Consider the following 22,235-nt stretch of genomic DNA (forward strand, 5'->3'; position numbering starts at 1 on the left):
TTAGCTTCAAGGGAACGAGTCGATCGAGTATTGAATTTATCTCGTCAACCAGATAAAGAAGCTTTCGAGAAACACAAATACAACTAACGATAAATGATCAATGCAGAATGGAGAAGAAAACTGCAAAAATACCTATGTAAGAGAGGATGTAGTTAGCCACTGAAGAACCCTAAACTCAAGTGATAGGGTAAGCAAATAGGCGAGTCTTATTTATACTGAGATCGACGATAGAGAATTAGGGTTTAGGCAACGGCGCGGGCTTTTGTAAATCGACCCGGACCAACAAGCGAACGTTTATTATAGCTCAGCCCAGCCCAGCCCAGCCCAGCCCAGCATAACTTGTTTCAACTTTCCTTATAAGCTATTTTTGTGAAATATATTATTTTAATTAGATGAATAATGTGTTACAATCTAGAAAATTAAATGAATATGGTTCGATCTCACAGTTAGTTAGGCTATAATTGGATTTGGGATAAATTTGTAAAATTTAAACAAGAGGCACATAAAAATAGAAAAATGACTTTGGTAATGGAGAATAAAGTGAAGTTTTGAGAGAAAAAATAATAACTATCAATTTTACGATAACTAAGCAACCAAAATGACAACTAAAATAAACTTGTATACAAATTAGTGCACATTCTAAAACTTGCCCATCGGAATGATAATTTAAAATCAATTGTTACGCATCAATGTGTAAAATTACTTTGACATTCGATGGTTTGTGATTCCGAATAAAAACTTATTTCAGTAAATTGTAGAAATGTGAGACATATTGATTGCTTAAAAACTAAAGTGAACAAACTTTGATGTAATTATTATTATTTTTTAATTTTAGTGTTCAAGATATTATTATCGAATTAAGTTCTAAACTATTTTTCAAACGAGAATAATTGTCTTTGAAAAGTTAAGAAAATTGTGACGAATACCATTAATTAGACTAAATATAGATTCACTGAAGGTTAAAACAATATGCTAACCTACTTTTTAACAAGTTTATCTGAATTTGTAATCTTAACATTGAACTCAAATGTATGGTTTATAATTATGACACAAACTTAAAATTCTTATGAATATTAATTATAATATTTTAGAGAAAAAAAATTGTAACTAATATTTTAAATATTATAAAAACTAAAGTTAATAAGAGATTGATGCTGTGTGGATAGTTTATTTATATTAAAAAAAATAGTCTAAGAAAATATTTTATCATGAACCAAATAGATCATATATAATATATTATTAGAATATTATACAATATAAACTTGTTTGTGTGAATGAAAATTTGGGGAAGAACCAATGAATTTAAGTAGGATCTCTTTACCTGTAGACTTTTAATTTCTATGTAAATTGTTAAACCAACCATCCAAAATTGATAAAAACTAAACTATCAAGACACTCATGTTAAAACTTAGATATTGTTTAGATTAAGAATAATATATAACATCATTTCATATACTGAAATGTCTTTATTAATTTAGAATTAAGACCTAAAACAGATAGTTCCAAGATCTATAGTAAAAAAGAAAGAGGAAGAAGGAACATCAAGACACCTCAACTATGATTCTCATTGCCCAATCGAAGGGAACATCATGATACCTAACTCAAGAATGATTCACATTGCCCGATTGAATTGCTTCGTCATAGATCGCCTGTCATTTACCTTCCTAAAATCAATTGGCCGATTCTGATTTTATTGATTTTACAGCACTAAGGGATGTGTGAAACTGTTGGTGTCCTGATGGTTTTGCAAACTTGTCAAGTTGCTTTTCATGAACTTCACTGCATCCCATTTTCCTTTTCACCAATTCTTCTTTAATCCTCTGGAAAGAACAAAACAAACAGTTTTCTTGTTACCATCGATATATGAGGTTCAAACCCATAAGGCAGCAACATCAATTACATAATCGAAAACAAAAAACATAGATGGAACACCAGATGTTAATCTCAAGGTGATATAGTGAATCTTAACCAGAAACAGAGACCAAAAAACATTGTTTCTATGAATCTTTCTCTCATCTTGGTTAGATCAGGCCCCATTCATGATTGAAAATCAATGTAGAAATAGAACACCATTTTGTCTCAAAGTGACATATGGGATCTTAACTAGAAACACAGACCAAAAAACATTGTTTCTATGAGTTTCTTTACTTTCTTTCTCACATCTTGATTAGATCAAGCCCCATTCATGATTGATCATCAATGTAAGAATGTTTAACAAACAAAACCCAAGTGATATCATCTCAAGTAATGCACATTGATTTCACTAACCTGTAACAGTTTCAAGTCGAGCTTGGGAAGTCCAATATGATCTACCGTAAGAGAACCAAACAAGTTGCCTACCAATGCAGCATCCGCCACAGAAAGTCCCTGAACAAGCCCGGCTGTAAAGCCACCAAGAAAGCTATCACCAGCACCGGTTGGATCAATCTGAGCAGTAGGAAAAGGTGCAATCCTATGCTCACCATCTTTCCAATACACAGTACACCCATCTTTCCCATTAGTCACAATCACACAACATAATTTCCTAACCTCATCAACATCAACAAAAGGAGCTTCCTCAGCCGAAGCCTTCAAAAACCCAATTCTAGGAAGCAAGCTATAAAACCCAGTATTCTTTAAAGGAACTAGCTTCACTGTCCCATCAATCGGATCAAATTCACGAATAAGTGCTTGAATATCAGCAAAAACGACGTCGCATAAATCAATCATTCGTTCTAGGGTTTCCGGTAATATCTCCCCAGCAACCCCAACAGCCATCCCGAAACTAAAACTCGATGAAGGAAGGTCAGATGGAAGAATCGGATCGCATGCGCGGACCCGTTTGAGAATACGATCCTGCCGCTCAGTTGAAACGGATGAGAAATAGGCATGGAAAAGAGTAGTTAACGAAGAAGGCGATACAATCGGGGCATGCATAACAGAATAAGAGAAATCACTTCCAACTTTCGATACATACGAAGAGGAAATTGAAACGGAAACGCCGTCAAGCACGGTGGAGATGAATGAAGCTGCACCGCCGAGGCTCTCGGCGATTACGGCATCATCTCGAATTAGAACATCGTGGCAGTAGTTACCGACAATCAAGCCACGAACGGGAGGAAGTTGATTTCGATTTTCGCTTCCCATTGTGAATATATTGGAGATTGATTATTGGGTAAGAAGGATTGATCGTGTTCTTCGAGGTTCGTTCATCAGTGCATAAAGATTCTTCTGGGTTTAGGATTCCGACGGAATTGATATGGAAAATGAACGCATTTGTGATGGGTTTTGATGGGTTTGATTCAATTTGTGTTCTTGAGAAGATGCTTAACGTTGTTGCCGTCGAGAGAGAGATGACGCGCGGCAGCCATGGGAGACATTTGCCATTTATAGTGGAGAGAGATACAGAGAGAGAGGGAGAGGTTGGTAATTTTTCACGTACATAGAGGCTGCGTGGTGATTACGCGGTAAAAATTGGCGGATTTATATTCTTATCATTAAAAATTATTCAAAATTATTTTGTGGGAAATATGTTAATTCATCCTTTAACTTGTGTTATATTTTCAATTCTGGATTTTTGTTTTTTTATTCTGATTTCTTTGAAATGGTTTAAAACTTAATAATTTCTGTATAATAGAATAAATTTTACATTTTTTTTGTTTGTTTAAGATTAGAAAAGGATTTTACTAATAAATTGTAAGTTTCATAAAGTGATGTTAGAATAATTTATTTTTTACTTCATTAATTAATTTATCTGGACTCTAAAAATTGTGATTTTGAATGGTTTTTACTAATTTATTTTCTCTGTTTATCTAACTTAAACACTATTTAGTATAAAATGAGGATTCCATTAAAAAAATAAACTTAACTCTAATCTACCCAATCTAACCCAACCCTCTGTTTATCTAACTTAAAATTATTTGTTCAACACACTATTAGGTTTTAGCACATCATAATGGGAACAAATAATATTCAAGGTGTTTTACCTAATAATATTGAAATTAAACATTTCAATGTTAGAAATAAAAAATAAATATATTGAAGGTGTTTTACCTAATAATATTGAAATTAAACATTTCAATATTAAAAATAAAAAACAAGTCATTTTTTTTAAATATAATAATTTATTACCATTATTGTTTATGTTAAAGGTGTAAGCGGTTCGATTTGGTTAGTTTATTGACCGAAATGCACATTCAAACTGTTGAGGTCGGTTTGTTAAATTTGAAACCTTTGGTTTGGTCGGTTTGATCGATTTGAAAATCGGTTTGGTCGGTTTAAAAACACAATTATCAAATCTACACAAATAATTATAAAAAATACTTAAAATCTGTTACTATACTATAAAATCTTTAAAATAATGACTTAAAGTCTCAAAATCTATTATGAACTAAATAAACATATGGCATTGAAGAAAAATCAAATATATATATATATATCTTTTACTCAACTCCGAAGATTAATATTGAACTTAAAGTCTTAAACAACAATGAAAATGGATAATCGAAGTTTTTATTCTTACATTTAGTTATTATTATTCTCGATTTCGTCTTTAATTCTTGAAAAATAGAAACTGGAGCTTTAAATATGAGGGCTAAAAGCTAGATTTAAAAAGTTATTCGGTAGAGAAAATGTGTAAATAGAGATTAACATTGTAATATTATAACGACGTTGAAAATGAATGATGAATTCAGCATTTTTAGTACAAATCTTTTTTTTAAACTAGTGAGAGATATAGTTAAGCACTAAATCAATGAAAAAATGGTATAATTGTAAATAAAAAAAAGAACAGAGGCAGCTTGAGCAGTTGAGTTTGCCGGTTGCAGCGGCCAACGGATAAGATTTGGTAGGTTGACATTGAACAGTGAAGAGTCTGAAGCATCATTTATTTTATTATTATAATATATTATTATATATTAATATACAAAGAAAAATGCAAAACGTAATCGTATTATATAAAAAGCAGTATATTCGGTTCGGTCGGTAAACCGATGGATTATGATACCGCAAACCGACCAACCGAACCATATAGCTCGGTTTAGTCAAATCAGAACCGATTTTTGAACTCAGTTTAGGTGGTTCGGTTTGGTTTGAACGGTTTCGGTCCGGTTTAAACGGTTTGATCGGTTTTTTTTACACCCTTAGTTTATATTATCATTATATTTAAAAAATATTTGGGCATTAATTATCCTATTGTGTATGGATAAAATTGTTATGTTTGGTTCACCAACATGTCTAAATATTTACTATACTGTAGTTGGAGGAAAATTTATTTTATTTGGAAGAGTTTTTACAAACAATTCAGATTTAGTGTGAGGGATGAATTTTCGACCAGTTCTTTTGGACGACATTTGATGTAATGTCAAAAGTCTAGTTACGTTATATTTTGAGTTTGCTTCCATTGCATATGTAGAAATGCAACCGTTAATGACATTTTGATCATCAATTTAGTGGTTTCGCTAACTGAATTATATATAGAATGAACTTAAACATTTCAAAGAGTTTTTCATAACAAAGTTTTTTTTTTGTTAGGACGCAAACAAGAGTTCTCGTCTTAACAAGACGTTATGCGTTAACAAATAATGAATAATTTCTATATGGGGCATTGTTACAATTTGTTCGTTAAGATAATTTTATATGATTTTTGTTAGGAGAAACTTTGAGAGTAAAAATTTCATTTAATATCTCGTTCTTTAGATTAACACTATTCACGGTGGAATTCTTACCGATGATACGTTTATAAAAAAAAATATTGTATTATTGTAAGTCATTGTCATATTTGTCATGAGAAAGTGAAATCGAAAATTCACTTATTTTTGCATTATTGGGGTGGCTAGTATCTCGATGACCGGTTATGCGCTGTTACACATCATATATCCTTCCTTGTACCATACTTCAAAATGTTTAATAACGATGTAGTTTACTTATTTAATCTCAACTCTTTCATCCCTTATGCTCTTCCCATATAGCCTTTAAGGCTTCACCCTCAATTCAGATACTTATGTTATTTGTTTTCTTATTTGCCTTCCTTATGAAGAGAAGAAAAACATCAAGAAGATAGATGTTTGCTTTTTTTGGGATGGAGAAATACCATTAATGTTTACTAATTTCACTTCTCTCCATCTTTCTATTACTTTGGATAAAAACAGTCACAAATATTCTAATTCAAGTCCTCCATATGTCATAAATCTCATATTCAATCTAAAAGGGGAACTAACTCATACATACCCAAGCCAAACAGAATCAATTACAATTACAATCGAAGAAGGCTTCTTAATCTACTGCCCTTGTTTGTAATTGTCAATATATAGTTAGCTCTCAATGATTCCATTTCTCTTAGTCGTCGATAGTAGTGTGTTTGATGATGGATATTATATGTAATTACATATATATTCAATGTTAACAATTATAAGCATTAACATATATGATAATAAACAGAATATCAATGTTGTCTCTAAGTCTGTCCTCAATCATCATTTCTAAACAATAAAACTTTTCTTTGTATTTCTTTAAAATTTCAGCAATATATTCAATACAATATCTAAAATTTCGCGATGGAATTGTCTCTTTTATCTTATTTTACACGATAGTCCATTAAGATGACTATAGTTAACTTTTATAGTGTGTTAGTGTTTATGTTCCTGAATGTTTACTCATGTTCCCAATAAGCTATTTCATATCATTGGATTATATTTATAAAGAATATATTTCTCTAAATTATGAAATAACAACCCAATACATTAATTTCAATTTTATTTGAATGTCCTTAATTTTAGAGCTTTTGTTATATATATATATTATGGCATGCACATTTCAAGAAGAGCCTTAGTAATATAAATATAGATTTTGTTCTAATTATGATAAAAAAAAATATCAATACCAAAACAACCCAAAAGAATAATATCAATTCACATAGACTACAATATAAGTGAATCAATTATTCTGTATTTGGTAATCATTCTTTAATTAGTTATCCACGATCATGTCTATAACCTGTATTGGAATCAAGAAGCTCCATCTCCTTAGAACATCTGAATTTTTTAGCAATGAGAAATCAAATGCTCAGCCAAGTGTTGATCCAACTCCCCTAAAGTCTAGTTTAACAACAAAAACAATAAGTTTAATAGTAACTTATCGTCTTCATTAGAAGCAGAGTCAGAATTTTAAATCTACCCGGGAACAACTAGAAAAATAAAAGCGAATTTAAAATATAAAGTGAATTTGTAAACTGTTGTCGTTAAAATATTTAGAGTTAAAACTAAAGTGACAATCAAATGGTACTGTTCCAACTAGAAAATATAAAGCGATTCGCATAAAATTGAATTATACAAATCGGGTAGGAGATTGTATTTCAGTATAACTGACGAAATACGGTCATTTTAGCCCTACAAATAATAGAGACACGCAGCGAATAAGAGAGAAAATTTAAAATTTAAACTAAGGTTTAAAGATATATTTTTGAATGATACTGAATAAATTATATATATCTTAAAGTTTAATTAAGAAGGTCAAATTAAAGACTCTTTATACTTAGACCAGCCGCAGCAGGGGAGCATTTGGGGTGTCATTTGGGTGTCAAAATAGGAGGGTGGGAGGCAGCAGGGGCAAAAGTGGGGGTCAAATTTTGGGTGTCAAAATTTGACATGGGTGTCAAATTTTGTTTGGCCCAATGAGATGTGCCAGGATAATATGTACATTTTGATTTTAGTTTTCTTATTTTAAAAATACATTTTAATAATAATTGATCAATAAAAAAAAAATTATATCAATATTTTTTATTTTTCACGATCTATAAATAGAGACTTGGTTTGTGTCATTTGGACACCAAAAAATTTCAGAAATTTTCTACCGTATTATCATCCTTGTTTGTATCACATTTCTTTTGAAATCTTCAAACTCTTTCATGGATCCTTCATAAAACTACAACTTCTTTCTAAATTACTTCCCAAATCAAGCTCAAAACCCAAATATACAACCTTCGAACCAAAATAATATTTGTATGTTTGATTTATCAAGTGATGAATAATATTGTTTGTGGTTAAAAAAAATGAAATTATGTATATGTTTAAATGATGTGGAAGTGAGAGAAAATGAAAAAGTAATTTTGATACTTTGAATAACACGCGCTACTGTATGACATGTTAAAAAGTGGATGTTAAAAGAGGTGTTTTAAATGAAAAAATTTGACAACCTCTGTGGGTGGTCTTAGGAATGTCTAAAAAAGTATTATTATTATTATTATTATTATTATTATTATTATTATTATTATTATTATTATTATTATTATGTGATTTGGTCTTATGAGTCAAACAAACCCTAAAATAATAGATTTATGCATGATATGAATTATGGAATGGAGCCCACTAAAATCTTCTATAACAAAAATCCTCTATTAATAACCGAACACGTGTCATCTCTATAATCATCTCCCTCCATAAATATCTTCTTCTTCGTTTTCCACTGTAAATTCTCCACCTGAAACTTCCATAACCAGCTCTCTCAAGAATTTCCATAGCTTCAAACGACTGAGAAATCATTCTTCAAGCTATGAGTGCAAGAGCTCTCTTCTTCTCTCTCATCCCTCCTCCATCTCACTCTTCTCCTTTCAATTTCCATTCCAGGAAGACATCTTCCTTTGAAATCAACTCCACCAACTCTCACTTACATTTTCATCTCCGTTTCCCTTTCCTTTCTCTAGATCGTTCCCATTTTTGTTCGGTTAGAAGAGGGTTTTTGAAATTGAGCGCGAAAACCGTGAAATCGGACCCGTTTGATGTTAATATTGACTCGGTTTCAGAATCTGTGCTAACGGACGACGGGGTTGGAGATTTGGAACTCGTTATTGCGCCTCCGTGGTGGGAGGAATTCCCTAGGAGATGGGTTATAGTCGTCCTTTGTTTTTCTGCTTTTCTTCTTTGCAATATGGATAGAGTAAGTTTTCTTCATTCTCTTTTTAATGCTTTTTAACTTTTAATAGCTTGTATTTTGCATGATTAGAACTTAGAAAGTATTTTTGTGATGTCTTGAATGGATGATGCAAAGAAAGAGAATTTTGAATAAAAGAGTGTAATATTGATTTAAGGAAATAAGGAAATGTGATATTTTGTTAGGGTAATATAACCAGGAAAGTATTATGATAAAAAGCTTAAGTCTTTGCTATCAGTTAGTGTTTCGGGGATCCAATGTTATATAAATTTGTGAACGTAGTCAAGTTTAATCTTGGTGAACCACATTAGTGTTTCTTTATTGTTTACGTTATCTCATACATCCCGTTACAATAGTAATGTTTTCAAGTCGATAATGGCAATTCTTGATGATTGAGGTCATTGGATGGGAAATTTTGCTTTAAAAAAAGGGTTTTAAGAATGTAAAATGACCTACATTATTGGGCAGGTGAATATGAGTATTGCGATACTACCAATGTCACAAGAGTACAATTGGAGTCCAACTACAGTTGGTTTAATACAGTCTTCATTTTTCTGGGGATACCTTCTTACTCAGGTTGTATTACAATACATTGAAATGGAAAAAAGCAAAGTTCAATTCAATTCAATTAAACAGATATAGAATGCAGATTGCTGGAGGTATCTGGGCAGATACAGTGGGTGGAAAGCTTGTATTAGGATTTGGTGTAGTATGGTGGTCTATTGCCACAGTTCTAACACCTATTGCTGCTAAGCTTGGCCTACCCTTCTTACTTGTTGTTCGTGCTTTCATGGGTATCGGCGAGGTTAGGTGCTTAAATTGAATTTGATCATGAGTACTAGTGATGAGAGTGTTATGATTCTTACAATGAATCTATGGCCAGGGTGTTGCTATGCCAGCTATGAACAATATTTTGTCAAAATGGGTTCCTGTTGGAGAAAGGAGTAGATCATTGGCATTGGTTTACAGTGGAATGTATCTTGGATCTGTCACTGGTCTAGCCTTTTCGCCATTATTAATACACAAGTTTGGTTGGTCATCTGTCTTTTACTCATTTGGATCTCTTGGAGTTGTTTGGTTTTCATTATGGCTAAACAAGGTATAGTATAGTATTGTATTGATTTCTATCTTCTTGATGATTTCTCTGTGCTTTCTTTTTAACAGTTGTTCATTGATTTTGGAAATGTAGGCATACAGTTCACCTCTTGATGATCCTAAGCTGCAGCCTCATGAGAAGAAGTTAATTCTTGGTAAAGGTGGATATAAGGAACCTGTGAAAACTATCCCATGGGGATTAATATTGTCCAAACCACCAGTATGGGCTTTGATAGTGTGCCATTTTTGTCATAACTGGGGCACTTTCATCATTCTCACATGGATGCCAACTTATTATCACCAGGTAATTAAAAATTCTATTAGTTATAGTAATTTACCTTATGGAATTTCTTTAGGAACTTTTAAACTGTCAGTTTTAAGTTTAGGGTTTGCATTTTTCAAAGTTTATGACAAGGTAATTAGTTCTAATTAAAAATTCACTTTAGATAATTTGGGTCATGAATTACAAGAACACCACAAATGGTTAAGATAGACTTTTAAGCTTCATAATGATGTGAACTATTAGGGCGTGAAAGACGAATCCTTAAAAAAGACAAAATCCATTGGAATTGAAATTGAAATGTATGATTTTTTATTTTCAATTCCACCTTACTACTTCGGAATTATAAGTTCATGACTTTTCCAAACAAAATAATTTAATTGTAATTCTGATTAATTTCTTATAGAATTGGAAATAAAATTTCAATTCCAATTGTAGTATAAACATAAAGAAATGGTATTGTAATATGTCAGTTGATGATTTGAATGATGACATGATTGATGATGAGGATAATGAGTTATTTATATTAAATCCAAATAACCTTAGTTACCCAAATCACAACATTCTTGTACATGGAGTACTAAATATGGTCAAATTCAAACAACAATAAAAATGGACAGAAGAAGCTCTAGGTTGAGCTATACGATGATCTATATCTGGATGATAATATATTATTTATTGACATATAGTGAAACTAGCTAATTGACATATTAAGAAATGACATGAAAAAGTTATGTTTTAAAATGATACAACAGGTCTTGAAGTTCAATCTTACGGAATCTGGACTGATATGTGTATTACCATGGCTTACCATGGCATTTTCTGCAAATCTTGGAGGATGGATTGCTGACACTCTTGTCAAGAATGGTATGTCAGTAACATTAGTTCGAAAGGTACGAATACAACTCCCTATTTTCTGTTTATTTGTTCATAGATAAAATGAAAATATTGTTATTTGATGAATTGGTTTACCTGTAGATAATGCAATCGATTGGATTCCTTGGGCCTGCATTTTTTCTGACCCAGTTGAGCCACATCGATTCTCCTGCAATGGCTGTTTTATGCATGGCATGCAGTCAGGTTTGCATTTTCTCCTTCTTCTTTACTAGTGCTGGAATTGAATTGAGTATGTTTGAGATAAATTTGTTATTTGGTTGAACATAAAAATGTAGGGAACTGATGCATTTTCGCAATCTGGTTTATACTCCAACCATCAAGATATCGCTCCTCGCTATTCTGTGAGTAACTTTTTTGTTTTAGTTTTTAATGTTGACGAGTCTTATATCAGATTATTAGAAAAAAGTGTGTTTATTGCGCAGGGAGTATTACTTGGTCTATCGAATACTGCAGGAGTATTGGCGGGTGTATTTGGGACTGCAGCTACTGGTTACATCTTGCAACATGGTTTGCCTCCTCTCTTAAACATTCTTTTACAACACGGGTCAATTGTTCGTTTATTTACTTATTTTTTAAATTTCAGGTTCTTGGGACAATGTATTCGAGGTATCAGTGTGTCTATATCTGGTTGGAACAGTGATCTGGAATTTATTTTCAACTGGTGAGAAAATAGTGGATTAGGAATGCAGACAGACCTGGCTTATTGTTAAACCAATTTTGGAATGTGAAATTACTTGGCAAACTTAATCAAATGGCGTAGTATCTGAGATGAACTAAACTCGCCCTCAAGAGGATCTCGTTTGTTGATCAAGTAGTCAAGGAGACTTATTCTTAACTTGAAGATCGAAGAAGAAGATTTGAACATAAAACTAGATAGTTGGTTTACCAAAATTATGTTGATATATTGTGTATATATGGCTAGCTAAGTCCTATTCAAACAACACAATAAATATTTTATGGAATTTTTCAAATATAGTACATATTTTTGGTTTATTTTCATCTCATGTTCCTGCCATTAAAATTTATAATTATTTGTAAATTATCGAATATAGAAACTTGAACTCTCAAGATACGATAAAAGATATTCATACAATATTAAAAATTAATTAATTTAGTTGAGATAAACTTGTGTTCTTAAAGTAATAGGTTCGAGTTTTCACCGAAATATTTAAAAAAATTAAGATTTTATACTAATAAATTATTATAATTAGCTATTTTTAATTAAACAATTGTGTAAATTTGGTGGCCTGGTCTTATTTGAGGTTATGAACATCTCTACGTACAAGAGTTTATTTCATCCTCTTAAAATGTTAAAAGGAAGATAACATTTAAAATTAAAAAATATAGAACAAATAAAACTCAAAATCACTCCTCTCAATTTCAAGCACCTAGTCAATAACCACATATTTCAATTAATTGTTATTTTTCAAATGATTAAAACAATTGTGTTTGGTGTATATTTGGTGAACATTTTGAGTCCTATTGTTTTTTTATATTGTTTGTGTTAGATTAAAAAAAAAATCATTTATAATTTCCTTCTTAAATCATGCAATAACTCTGTCAAATTCTAAATTTGATCTTATATAAAAAAAAAATTACCAAATTCATCGAGCTTCCAAGTTCCAACTAAAAAACTAAATTATGTAGCCAAAATCAAATATACATGCAAATTTTAATTTCTAATCGTCATAATTTTTTCATATTGACTCTTTATCATTGTGTTATTCAAAATAATTTAATATTAATGTATTTCAATCTTACACTATATAATTGGGAAATTTGATGAAATGACCATAAAAAGGGTCTTAAATGCATTTTAATTGCGCGAATGATTACTTCAAAATATTATGATGAAATTACTTCTATCACGTCACGTAACGTGAAGGGCAGGATCGTCTCGTGAAGAAAAAACATGTGAAATTATCCTGTTGCGTAACGCGAAGGGCACGATCATTCTGGATTGTTCAGTGGCTTTTCCTTCGCGAGACGATTCTGCCCTTCGCGTTACGTAATGAGAGTAATTTCATCATAATATTTTGAAGTATTCATTTGCACAATTAAATTTATGCGTTGTCACCAACGCATTTAATGGTCTTTTTAAGGACATTCCGTCAAATTTCCCACATAATCATAATATTAGTTCGATATATAATTTATATATTTGTAATCTTCATTTCTAACATTACAACAACAAAATATTCATTGACTAACTTTATGATTATTTATATTAATAGAATGTAACTTGAAGAAAATAAAACAAAATATTGAATTTAGTAAATTTTGCAAAAATAATAATAATAAACCCATAAATAGGTGGTGAAAAATGAGGATAAGACACTTGTGGAGGACTCGTGGTGGAAACGCTTGGATGAGATAGGCATAATTCAATCCAACGGTTGATATAATTCACTAAAACATAACCACACACCACTTATAAACTTTATTTTATTTTATTTATTTATTTATTATTATCATCACCCCCATTCTTTCAAATCCAACCAATCATCACAGAAAGATTTTCTCTCACTAAATAATTAATCAATTAATGGCTTCATTGAACTTTTTCTTCTCGCCGGCGATGAGCGCCGGAAGAGTATATGCAGCGACGGCGGCGAAGAGCTCCGGTGCCAGTGAGGAGAAGAGTCTACTGGATTTTATACTTGGAAGCTTGACCAAAGATGAACAGATGCTTGAGACAGATCCGATTCTTAAGAAGGTCGAGGAGAAGAACTCCGGCGGAAGCGCCGGTGGCCGGAAGAATTCCGTCGTTGTACCTCCAAAGAAGAAGTCCGGCGGCTTTGGGGGCCTATTTGCTAAGAACGAATAATTAAGGGATCTTTTTCTCATTCTCTGTCGTTTCTCTGGTTGGTTTTATGTTATGTTATCTACTTATTATTATTCTTCTTCATATATGATAATTGCTACACTTGATTTATAAATAATTCTCTAAAATTTATTATAATGTGTTGCCACTTTAATTTATTGGGTTTTATTTATCCTAATTTATACTTGCATTTCTTGTTTTCATGAGTTCACATTTTTAATAATGGGAATAGTATATAATATATACATACTTGCTATTAGTTGAATGTATGAACCTTAAAACTTGGAACATTGAGATGTTTAGATGGATAGATCTTGTGTTTTTAGTTTTTTGTTGGCTATTTTAATTTGTTTATTATTGTCACTTCTGTGTTAACTTTGAATTATTATTTTAAATTTTAAATATATATTTAAAATTAATAAAAACTAATTAACCACGAGTCCTATCAAGTTAATTCTTCAAATTTTATAACTTTACAATTGATAAAGAAGATTAATGAGTCGAATTTTAAGTAAACTCTTAAATACATAATCTCTTACTATTTTAAACTTATAATATTAAGATTTTACGATTTTAGAGTTTATTCATAATTTTGATTTTACGATTTATACTATTTTACGTTTTTTTTATATTTATTCAAATAAATAAATTCATATAATTAATTTTATAAAAATAATGTTCTTATAATGTTATTTACTTATTATTAATTTTATGTTTAAATAAATAAAATTGTAAAATTGACTAGTTATAAAATAATTAATTATATACCTCACATTTGGATGATATTGTTCAAAGAAAAGATTATCGGTCATGTTGTTGAAACGGTTAGAATGAGAATAATCAGTTATTGTTATATAACTAATATTTTCAAATTAAATTTTTACGATTTTATGTAAATTCTTAGTTTTACGAATCACAAGTACTAACGATTTAAGTAAATTCTCGATTTTAACTATATTGCGAACACACATAAGAAATAAAGACTATGCTAAATTAAGTTTCAACCCCAAAGCATTTTTTTTATTTAAAGATACAGTAAAACCTCTATAAATTTATAATATTAGGACCAATATATTTTATTAATTTAGCGAGATATTATTATATCAATAAATTAACGATTCATATTAAAAACATCTTTCATAAGAAATTGATAAAAAAAAAATCCCTTATAGACTCCAATTTCTTCTTCATGTTATGTGTGTCGACTAAGTCACTTTCTTCGAAACGGCTATATGATTTGATACCATGCCTTAACTTGAATTTCTCAAGGCAGCCTTGTAAAAATTTATACTCTGGAAAATACTATGGATACAATAGTTTTAACACCTCAACTGTCTTATCTATGATTAGCTCTAATATTATATTCACACGCTCTTAATGTTGGAGAAACAATTCATAAACAATTTTCTCCATGTCCGGGTAGGGTGTAAGCGGATCAGTTAGGTCGATTTTTCACCAAAAAATTCATCCCAATCGTTGGTGTCGGTTTTTTCAAAATCTTCATCTGTCGGTTGGCGGTTAAAAGTCGGTTCGATTTGATCGATTATAAAATCGGTTCTTGCTACTGTCATAGTCTATGACTTTCAACTCCATAGCTTATTATTATGTTTTTTCTTCATTTTTCTAAGAATGAATAAGTTATTAGTTTGGTTGAAGTGCTTGTCTTATACATGTTGCCTCGTTATGTTTGAGTTAGTGACAGTGGGGTGACATTATCTATGTTTGAGGCTTCAATATTAACCCCAAACTAATGATGATTTGTCCTTATAAACACATGTATATAAATAATTTATTATATTTAGTTCCTTCATTCTTACTCTAACTAATTATGTTATTTTTTATTAGCTACTTTAACTATAACCTCAACTTTATTTATTGGTCTAACAAGATATGAGTTATTTAAAATGTCGATTTATCAGTTTAATTGTTGAAAAAATAACAAATATATAATATAATAAACTAAAGTGAAAAAATTAATTAAATTTTATAAAAAAAATTAATAAATATTTATAAAATAATAAACTAATTGAGTTTTATAATAAAATTTTAAAAAATTAAATAATAAAATAACTATTTAACTTGAAAGAAAATATAATAGAATATTAAGTAAATAAAAATGATCAGTTTAAGAAAAAAAAACATAAAATATGTATTTATCAAAATTTGAATAATGAACCAAAATAACATTATCTTCATCATCTACGAGAATTATTAAATCGTAGATTAAATCGTTAATTTTTAGTTATATAAATCGGCAACCAAACCGACCATGATCGTTATAAAAAATTATGAACCAACTAGAACTTAGTTTGGTCGAATTTTTATCATTTCGGTTCCATTTTTCTTACACCCTATGTCATCCTACGTCATCAAAGTTTGTTAAAGTCCGCTGCTGAAGTCTATTGATATGTTTGATCGTTGTCGTAATCATTGTTGATTTTTGAAGACCTTTTAGTTTATGAGTCATAATTGATATATATTTTTTTTAATAATTAAATTCTCAATCAATAAACTACCACAAAATATATATATATATATATATATATATATATATATATATATATATTATACATAATTAATACATTTTTTCAAAACAAAATTTATATATAATTATATTATTTAAAAATAATTATCGGCAAACTAATGAAATCGACCAACAAACCGAACCCGAGTTTGATTATACATTTTGGTGTATACACTGACCGAACCAAACCCTCCTGGTCAGAGTGGTTAAGCGTAGTAATTCATGTCTTCATGGTGTTCAAATCGTCACATTCAAATCATTTATAAAAAAACAACAAAAAAAACAAATTCAAAGCCACACAAGAAATAACATTAAAGATACTGTGAAGCCACAAAATAGAAGAGATAACCATATAAAAAATAAGAATGATAATTTAAACTCTAATAAGATTAACTACAAATTTCTTTTGTGATCATTTCACTTTAGAGAAAATGAATGGTAACTGGAAATTAAATTTTTAATTTTCTTAAATTCATAGAAATTTAAAAATTATTAAAATAAAAGTGTGATTAAACTTTTTAGTGTAAATTATGTGAAAAATGTATAAGCTGCACAATACTTTTTAAATAACACATTTTAACAAAATGTTTTTGTTTCTGATACCAATTCTCACCAAAATTCATTCAAAAGAATCAAAAGAAGTCATCTAGATCAATGGGCAATTGAGAACATTACTGTAGAGACTAGTAACATTAGTTCTAGTTTTCACACACGAATTAAAAAAAAATAACATTAGTACAAATAATATTACCCAAAAAAGAGTAGGAAAGCTAGATTCAAAACCCAAAATATGATACAAATCAAAGCCTTGTCCATTGACATCAAATATCATCCATCATTGGTTAAGAACATAATAATGAAATAATTGTTTTTTTTATTAAATTTGATTTTTTCTCCCCTCTTCTTCATCACTTAAATCTTTTCAATCACTTTATTCTTCTATTTAAAATATCATTTTACGCTTACCAATTTTTCTAAATTTTAAATTATTAAACTCTATTATCCAGTAGTACGTTCCGTAATTTTTAACAACAATAAACACTTAAATGTCCTAAAACTCATTAGGCCTAAATAAACTTATCCATATTTCATATCATACAGATTTTTCTGTCACTCTAGCCAAAATAAACCAAATAATATTTAGGATAAGCTATAGCTCCTCACTCTTTTCTAGAGAGCTTTGTCACATCGACAAAAATCGAAAAAAAATAAAATAAAGATTATTTGACAAAAAATGTATGATCTATGCAAAATCTGTATTTCAATCCTTTTTTTTTCCAATAAAAATAGTTCAATCGCACTTTTCAAACAAAATCACGTTTGTTTAGTGTGATTGTGACGACGATAGTAACAAAATATTACTTTCCAAAAAATCTACCACTTTACATTTTCCTCAACTATAAGATTCATCGGGATCAATCAAGGTTGCGTATAGCTAAGACTGAATCTCCAAAAAACAACATTTTGGGTTTTGGCATAATTATCAATTTCATGTCCCAACCTCCTCAACATCCTAATTAACTAGGTTTTCTAAATCTTTTGCTTTATTAGGGCATAACTAGTGTTTATGCCCTTATTTCTGATCTTACTCTAACAACAAAACTAAACAGCTTTAACAAAAGCAACTTCTGATCAAGTTGCTTCCAAACAAGCTAAATTGGGATTTCGTGGTTAATTAATACCTTAGAATATATTCGCCATATTCTGACTGCTTTCACGAGTCAGAACCTTCCTTTCTTGTTAAAGAGACATGAAGATCACTGCAAAGAAGAAAATAAAGAAAATGCACACTCCCTACGCAGGCATGATCCTGTTCAGGTTCAAAGGGACTTTCTCAGTCTGACCAACCTGCCTAAGCAGATGATGATGCAGACACCCCTGGTGCGTTTCTTGTTAGTTTCTTGTTAATAACCGAACAAATACCATAACATTATAATATGAAACAAACCAATATAAATACTACTTACACCAAAGTGCTTATTAAATTATTGATCAAATAGTTCGAAACATGGGGGACAACACTTTGTAGTATCTTTATCAAGAAAGAACAAACACTCACCCATGTTTCTTCTTAATAACTTCATTGTTGCTTGCACCATTTTCATGTCCCACCTGACCCCTCGTCCTGCAAAGATCGTGAATGAATTTTGTTAAAATCGTGACAAATTTATTAGGTAAATCCTTTTTTAATCAAATTCTTTCAAGTAAACTTTCAAGATGATCATCAAATCTTCATTTTGCTTCCTAAACTTGTAAAAATTGCTCAAATTACTTTTAGTTAAGTTTTTGCTCAAGGGTTTCAGATAGCAAAACGTGATTTTGATGCAATTCAGCAAAACTGTTTTCCACCACAAAACCAAGTAACCATATATGCTATTTTCTTTGATATATTTTTTTTTAACTTGTACTTCTACTTTTGAGATGCCAAATATAACACTGACCTTTTTAATTCTTCATGGAATTGACATACTCTACAGGCAAGTAGATTTCTCCACCAACTTCACCATGTTGCTCGCCGCTAATTGTCTTCTTCGCAGCTAAGAATTCTGCACTCATGGCATTCATTCCTTCTATCAGTGCTTCTTCAGCATCTCCATAACCATGTTCAGCAGCATACTTCCTCACATCTTCCGTGATTTTCATGGAACAGAATTTAGGACCACACATCGAACAGAAATGCGCCACTTTAGCACCATCGGAAGGCAAAGTTTCATCATGATAAGACATAGCAGTCATAGGATCAAGAGACAATGCAAATTGGTCCATCCACCTAAACTCAAATCTAGCCTTGCTTAAAGCATCATCCCAAGCTTGTGCATGAGGGTGGGATTTCGCTAAGTCGGCTGCATGAGCTGATATCTTATACGATATAACACCCACTTTCACATCGTCTCTATTGGGTAAGCCCAAGTGCTCTTTTGGGGTAACGTAACAAAGCAAAGCTGTTCCAAGTGCTCCGATATTGGCAGCACCAATTGCTGAAGTGATGTGATCGTAACCTGGAGCAATATCTGTTGTTAATGGCCCAAGTGTGTAGAATGGTGCTTCGTTACACCATTCCAACTGTTTCTGCATGTTTTCAGGGATCTTGTGAAGTGGAATATGCCCTGGTCCTTCATTCATAACCTGAGATTTTTAGAATGGCATTAAATTGGGGAAATAAAACAATTTTGAATTCACTGTAGTAAGCTAGTATGAGAATTTCCACCTTAGACATTTGATACTGCTAATCTTAATAAAAAGAAAAATTGAAAAAAACCTGCACGTCCTTTTTCCAAGCCCTGCGGGTCAATTCTCCTTGAGTTAAGAGCTCAGCAAACTGAGCAGTATCGTTAGCATCATAAATTGAACCGGGTCTTAACCCATCACCAATAGATAGAGATATATCGTATTGATTACATATGTCGAGAATATCATCCCAGTGTTCATAGGCAAAGTTCTCCTTATGATAAGCCAAGCACCATTTCGCATGAATGGACCCTCCACGAGAAACGATTCCAGTCATGCGCTTGGCAGTTAAGGGAATATATCGAAGCAGAACACCGGCATGGATTGTGAAGTAATCCACACCCTGTTCTGCTTGCTCAATCAAAGTTTCCCTGAAGACTTCCCAAGTCAAGTTCTCTGCAATTCCGTCAACTTTCTCCAGTGCTTGGTAAATGGGAACCGTGCCAACAGGTACAGCCGAGTTGCGGAGGATCCACTCTCGGGTTTCGTGGATGTGTCGACCAGTGGAGAGATCCATGATAGTGTCTGCCCCCCACATGGTTGCCCATTGGAGTTTGTGAACTTCTTCTTCGATGGAGCTCACAACAGCAGAATTTCCTATGTTTGCGTTAACTTTTACCAAGAAGTTTCTTCCAACGATCATGGGTTCCAATTCTAAGTGTCTCTTGTTTGAAGGGATAATAGCACGACCACGAGCAACCTCAGACCTTACAAATTCGGGATCGAGATTCTCACGAGCAGCACAATACGCCATTTCCTCGGTTATGATTCCCTGTTTGGCATAGAACATTTGAGTGAACCTTTCTCCACCTAACTTCTCCCGCCTATCAATCCATTCTTTGCGCAATTTGGGGAGACCTGTTATCATTAGTATCGGAGAAATTAAACAAATGTTTATTGAATGGTGTGCAAAACTCTTAAATTTAACAAGAAATTGCTGCTGATTCCCATAATGAACAGAAAATAGGAACACATTTAACAATAAGATGAGGGTTAGATAAAAATATGCGATATATATAGTATTCTTTGAGTAAATTCTGCTCTAAACGAAAGAACATATTCAAGTATACTTACTACTTAGTTGGGTTTTTAGATAGCTTAAGAGCTTTTTTTATCACTTAGGGACAATTTTATTTGTAATTCACAAGAATGTTGTTTACCTTCACGCGGGTTTATGTTTTGTGGTCCACTTGTATCATAAGTGTCAAAATGCGGTTCATCTCCAGAAAGATGGATTCTTCTGAATGGAACTTTGAGGACATGACCAGATGGTTCATGAATGATTTCCCTGTTAAATAAAAGATTGTTTATGAACATGGGTTTGAAACAAAAGAACATAAACAGACAATTCAGCTCACTTGTTCTCCTTTGTGCTCTTAGGGAAACATTGTTCAAAAGACGGAAGTGGGAGGAAATCAGGAGCAGCAGGATCAACTGTGTGTTTCCTTTGTTTTTTAGTCTCCGAATTCGTAGTTGGTGGATCAAAGGTCAATGTTGCTGCAGGGCTTATAAATTGGTTCTTTCTTGAAATAACCACACTCCCAACAATGTCAAAACCAGATAAGAAAGTGCTGTTCGAGAGCTTTGAAAGTGAAGAACAGTTGCTCCTACTGGATAGAGCTGACGTGAATATCGCTTGTGCTGAGGCCATCTCTGCATAAAGATGAAGAATTATAAATATGAATAATCATCTATAACTGATTTCATTGGAAGAATGTTCTTTGAATAATAAATTATAGATCTGAAGAGAAAAACAATAAATAAACTATGGACCTGACTACGTTTAACAAAATAATGATCTATAAAAAAAGTCTAATAACTTATTTGATATTTGACTCAAAGTTCAAGGACTTATTCATCTTCTTCCTAATCTTCTACAATTCCCTCCAAACCTGGCTATATCTTCTCCCTATCGAAAATCGTTTTAGAATTTGACAGAAACTACATGAATCCGTAACATCTAATTAATCAACGACGTCAGATCTAGAAAATCTCATATCAATCAAATGGAATCAAATTACTAATTCACTCAATTGAAAGCGGTAACAGTGTCTGCTGCTGCATTTCAGCAGCGAATCGTAAATCGGAAACTTCTTTGCAATCTCGTGTTAGTTTCGTTTTCGTAGCAGATTAAGTGATGTAACTGTAGATCTAGTTCGTTGATGCATGCAGATATCATGTATAAACAACGAGTTACAGAGAGATTTGTATGAATATATCTAATCTAAGCATATTCATTCATGATTAATTGAGATAGAAGAAGAACCTTTGCAATGGCGATCTTATCTCTTCAAGCGGCGGTTATCTGGAAATCCTATGGTATAGAGAAGAAGGTAGAGAGTGGAGTGAGAGCTTTGTATATCTCCTGCTTATATGCATCAGATATGAGTGGGCCCTGAAAAATAGGCCCCCAACAAAAGAAAATAAATAAATTTGTGGTCCAAAAATGTTAAAAAATTATACTAATCATAATTTTAATTAAA

The 22,235-nt window shown here is 31.5% G+C and overlaps 4 protein-coding genes across 7 annotated transcripts; 2 read left to right on the forward strand and 2 right to left on the reverse strand.

Annotated features, from left to right (window-relative positions):
- Positions 1-1,402: 1,402 nt before the first annotated feature.
- On the reverse strand, positions 1,403-3,341 carry LOC124911473 (inositol 3-kinase). Its single transcript, XM_047451961.1, has 2 exons — positions 2,269-3,341; positions 1,403-1,820 (listed from the first exon to the last, which is right to left on the reverse strand). The coding sequence occupies exons 1-2, from the start codon at positions 3,124-3,126 to the stop codon at positions 1,671-1,673; spliced, it is 1,008 nt and encodes a 335-aa protein (XP_047307917.1). The 5' UTR covers positions 3,127-3,341; the 3' UTR covers positions 1,403-1,670.
- A 5,104-nt stretch (positions 3,342-8,445) lies between these two features.
- Positions 8,446-12,173, forward strand: LOC124911820 (sodium-dependent phosphate transport protein 1, chloroplastic). Its single transcript, XM_047452343.1, has 10 exons — positions 8,446-8,910; positions 9,373-9,480; positions 9,554-9,709; positions 9,788-10,003; positions 10,094-10,303; positions 11,035-11,172; positions 11,258-11,359; positions 11,452-11,517; positions 11,599-11,683; positions 11,760-12,173. Exons 1-10 carry the CDS (start codon positions 8,527-8,529, stop codon positions 11,855-11,857), a joined length of 1,563 nt encoding a protein of 520 aa, XP_047308299.1. The 5' UTR covers positions 8,446-8,526; the 3' UTR covers positions 11,858-12,173.
- Positions 12,174-13,657: 1,484 nt separating this feature from the next.
- On the forward strand, positions 13,658-14,190 carry LOC124911966. Its single transcript, XM_047452511.1, has one exon. The coding sequence runs from the start codon at positions 13,722-13,724 to the stop codon at positions 14,001-14,003; it is 282 nt and encodes a 93-aa protein (XP_047308467.1). The 5' UTR covers positions 13,658-13,721; the 3' UTR covers positions 14,004-14,190.
- Positions 14,191-17,243: 3,053 nt separating this feature from the next.
- On the reverse strand, positions 17,244-22,150 carry LOC124912391 (phosphomethylpyrimidine synthase, chloroplastic). 4 transcript variants are annotated; one of them, XR_007096664.1, is made up of 7 exons: positions 22,019-22,150; positions 21,111-21,405; positions 20,913-21,040; positions 19,784-20,610; positions 18,966-19,650; positions 18,584-18,649; positions 17,244-18,372 (listed from the first exon to the last, which is right to left on the reverse strand). XR_007096664.1 is itself a non-coding variant. In XM_047453004.1 (6 exons), the coding sequence occupies exons 2-5, from the start codon at positions 21,401-21,403 to the stop codon at positions 18,970-18,972; spliced, it is 1,929 nt and encodes a 642-aa protein (XP_047308960.1). In that variant the 5' UTR covers positions 21,404-21,405; positions 22,019-22,150; the 3' UTR covers positions 18,475-18,649; positions 18,966-18,969. The 4 variants fall into 4 exon arrangements, 1 of the variants encoding a protein (XP_047308960.1); XR_007096663.1 differs by having other exon boundaries at positions 17,244-18,376; XR_007096662.1 differs by having other exon boundaries at positions 17,244-18,402.
- Positions 22,151-22,235: the final 85 nt, after the last annotated feature.

This window comes from Impatiens glandulifera, chromosome 8 (genome assembly GCF_907164915.1).
Source record: "Impatiens glandulifera chromosome 8, dImpGla2.1, whole genome shotgun sequence".
Lineage (NCBI taxonomy): Eukaryota > Viridiplantae > Streptophyta > Magnoliopsida > Ericales > Balsaminaceae > Impatiens > Impatiens glandulifera.

Coding starts and splice junctions, on each gene's coding strand:
- LOC124911473 (XM_047451961.1), bottom strand. CDS start 3,126: ATGGGAAGCGAAAATCGAAATCAACTTCCTCCCGTTCGTGGCTTGATT. Junction 1,821..2,268: donor TCGACTTGAAACTGTTACAG/GTTAGTGAAATC, acceptor TGTTCTTTCCAG/AGGATTAAAGAAGAATTGGT.
- LOC124911820 (XM_047452343.1), top strand. CDS start 8,527: ATGAGTGCAAGAGCTCTCTTCTTCTCTCTCATCCCTCCTCCATCTCAC. Junction 9,481..9,553: donor GGGGATACCTTCTTACTCAG/GTTGTATTACAA, acceptor TATAGAATGCAG/ATTGCTGGAGGTATCTGGGC. Junction 11,684..11,759: donor TGGTTACATCTTGCAACATG/GTTTGCCTCCTC, acceptor TTTAAATTTCAG/GTTCTTGGGACAATGTATTC.
- LOC124911966 (XM_047452511.1), top strand. CDS start 13,722: ATGGCTTCATTGAACTTTTTCTTCTCGCCGGCGATGAGCGCCGGAAGA.
- LOC124912391 (XM_047453004.1), bottom strand. CDS start 21,403: ATGGCCTCAGCACAAGCGATATTCACGTCAGCTCTATCCAGTAGGAGC. Junction 20,611..20,912: donor AAACATAAACCCGCGTGAAG/GTAAACAACATT, acceptor TAATGATAACAG/GTCTCCCCAAATTGCGCAAA. Junction 19,651..19,783: donor CTTGGAAAAAGGACGTGCAG/GTTTTTTTCAAT, acceptor TAAAAATCTCAG/GTTATGAATGAAGGACCAGG.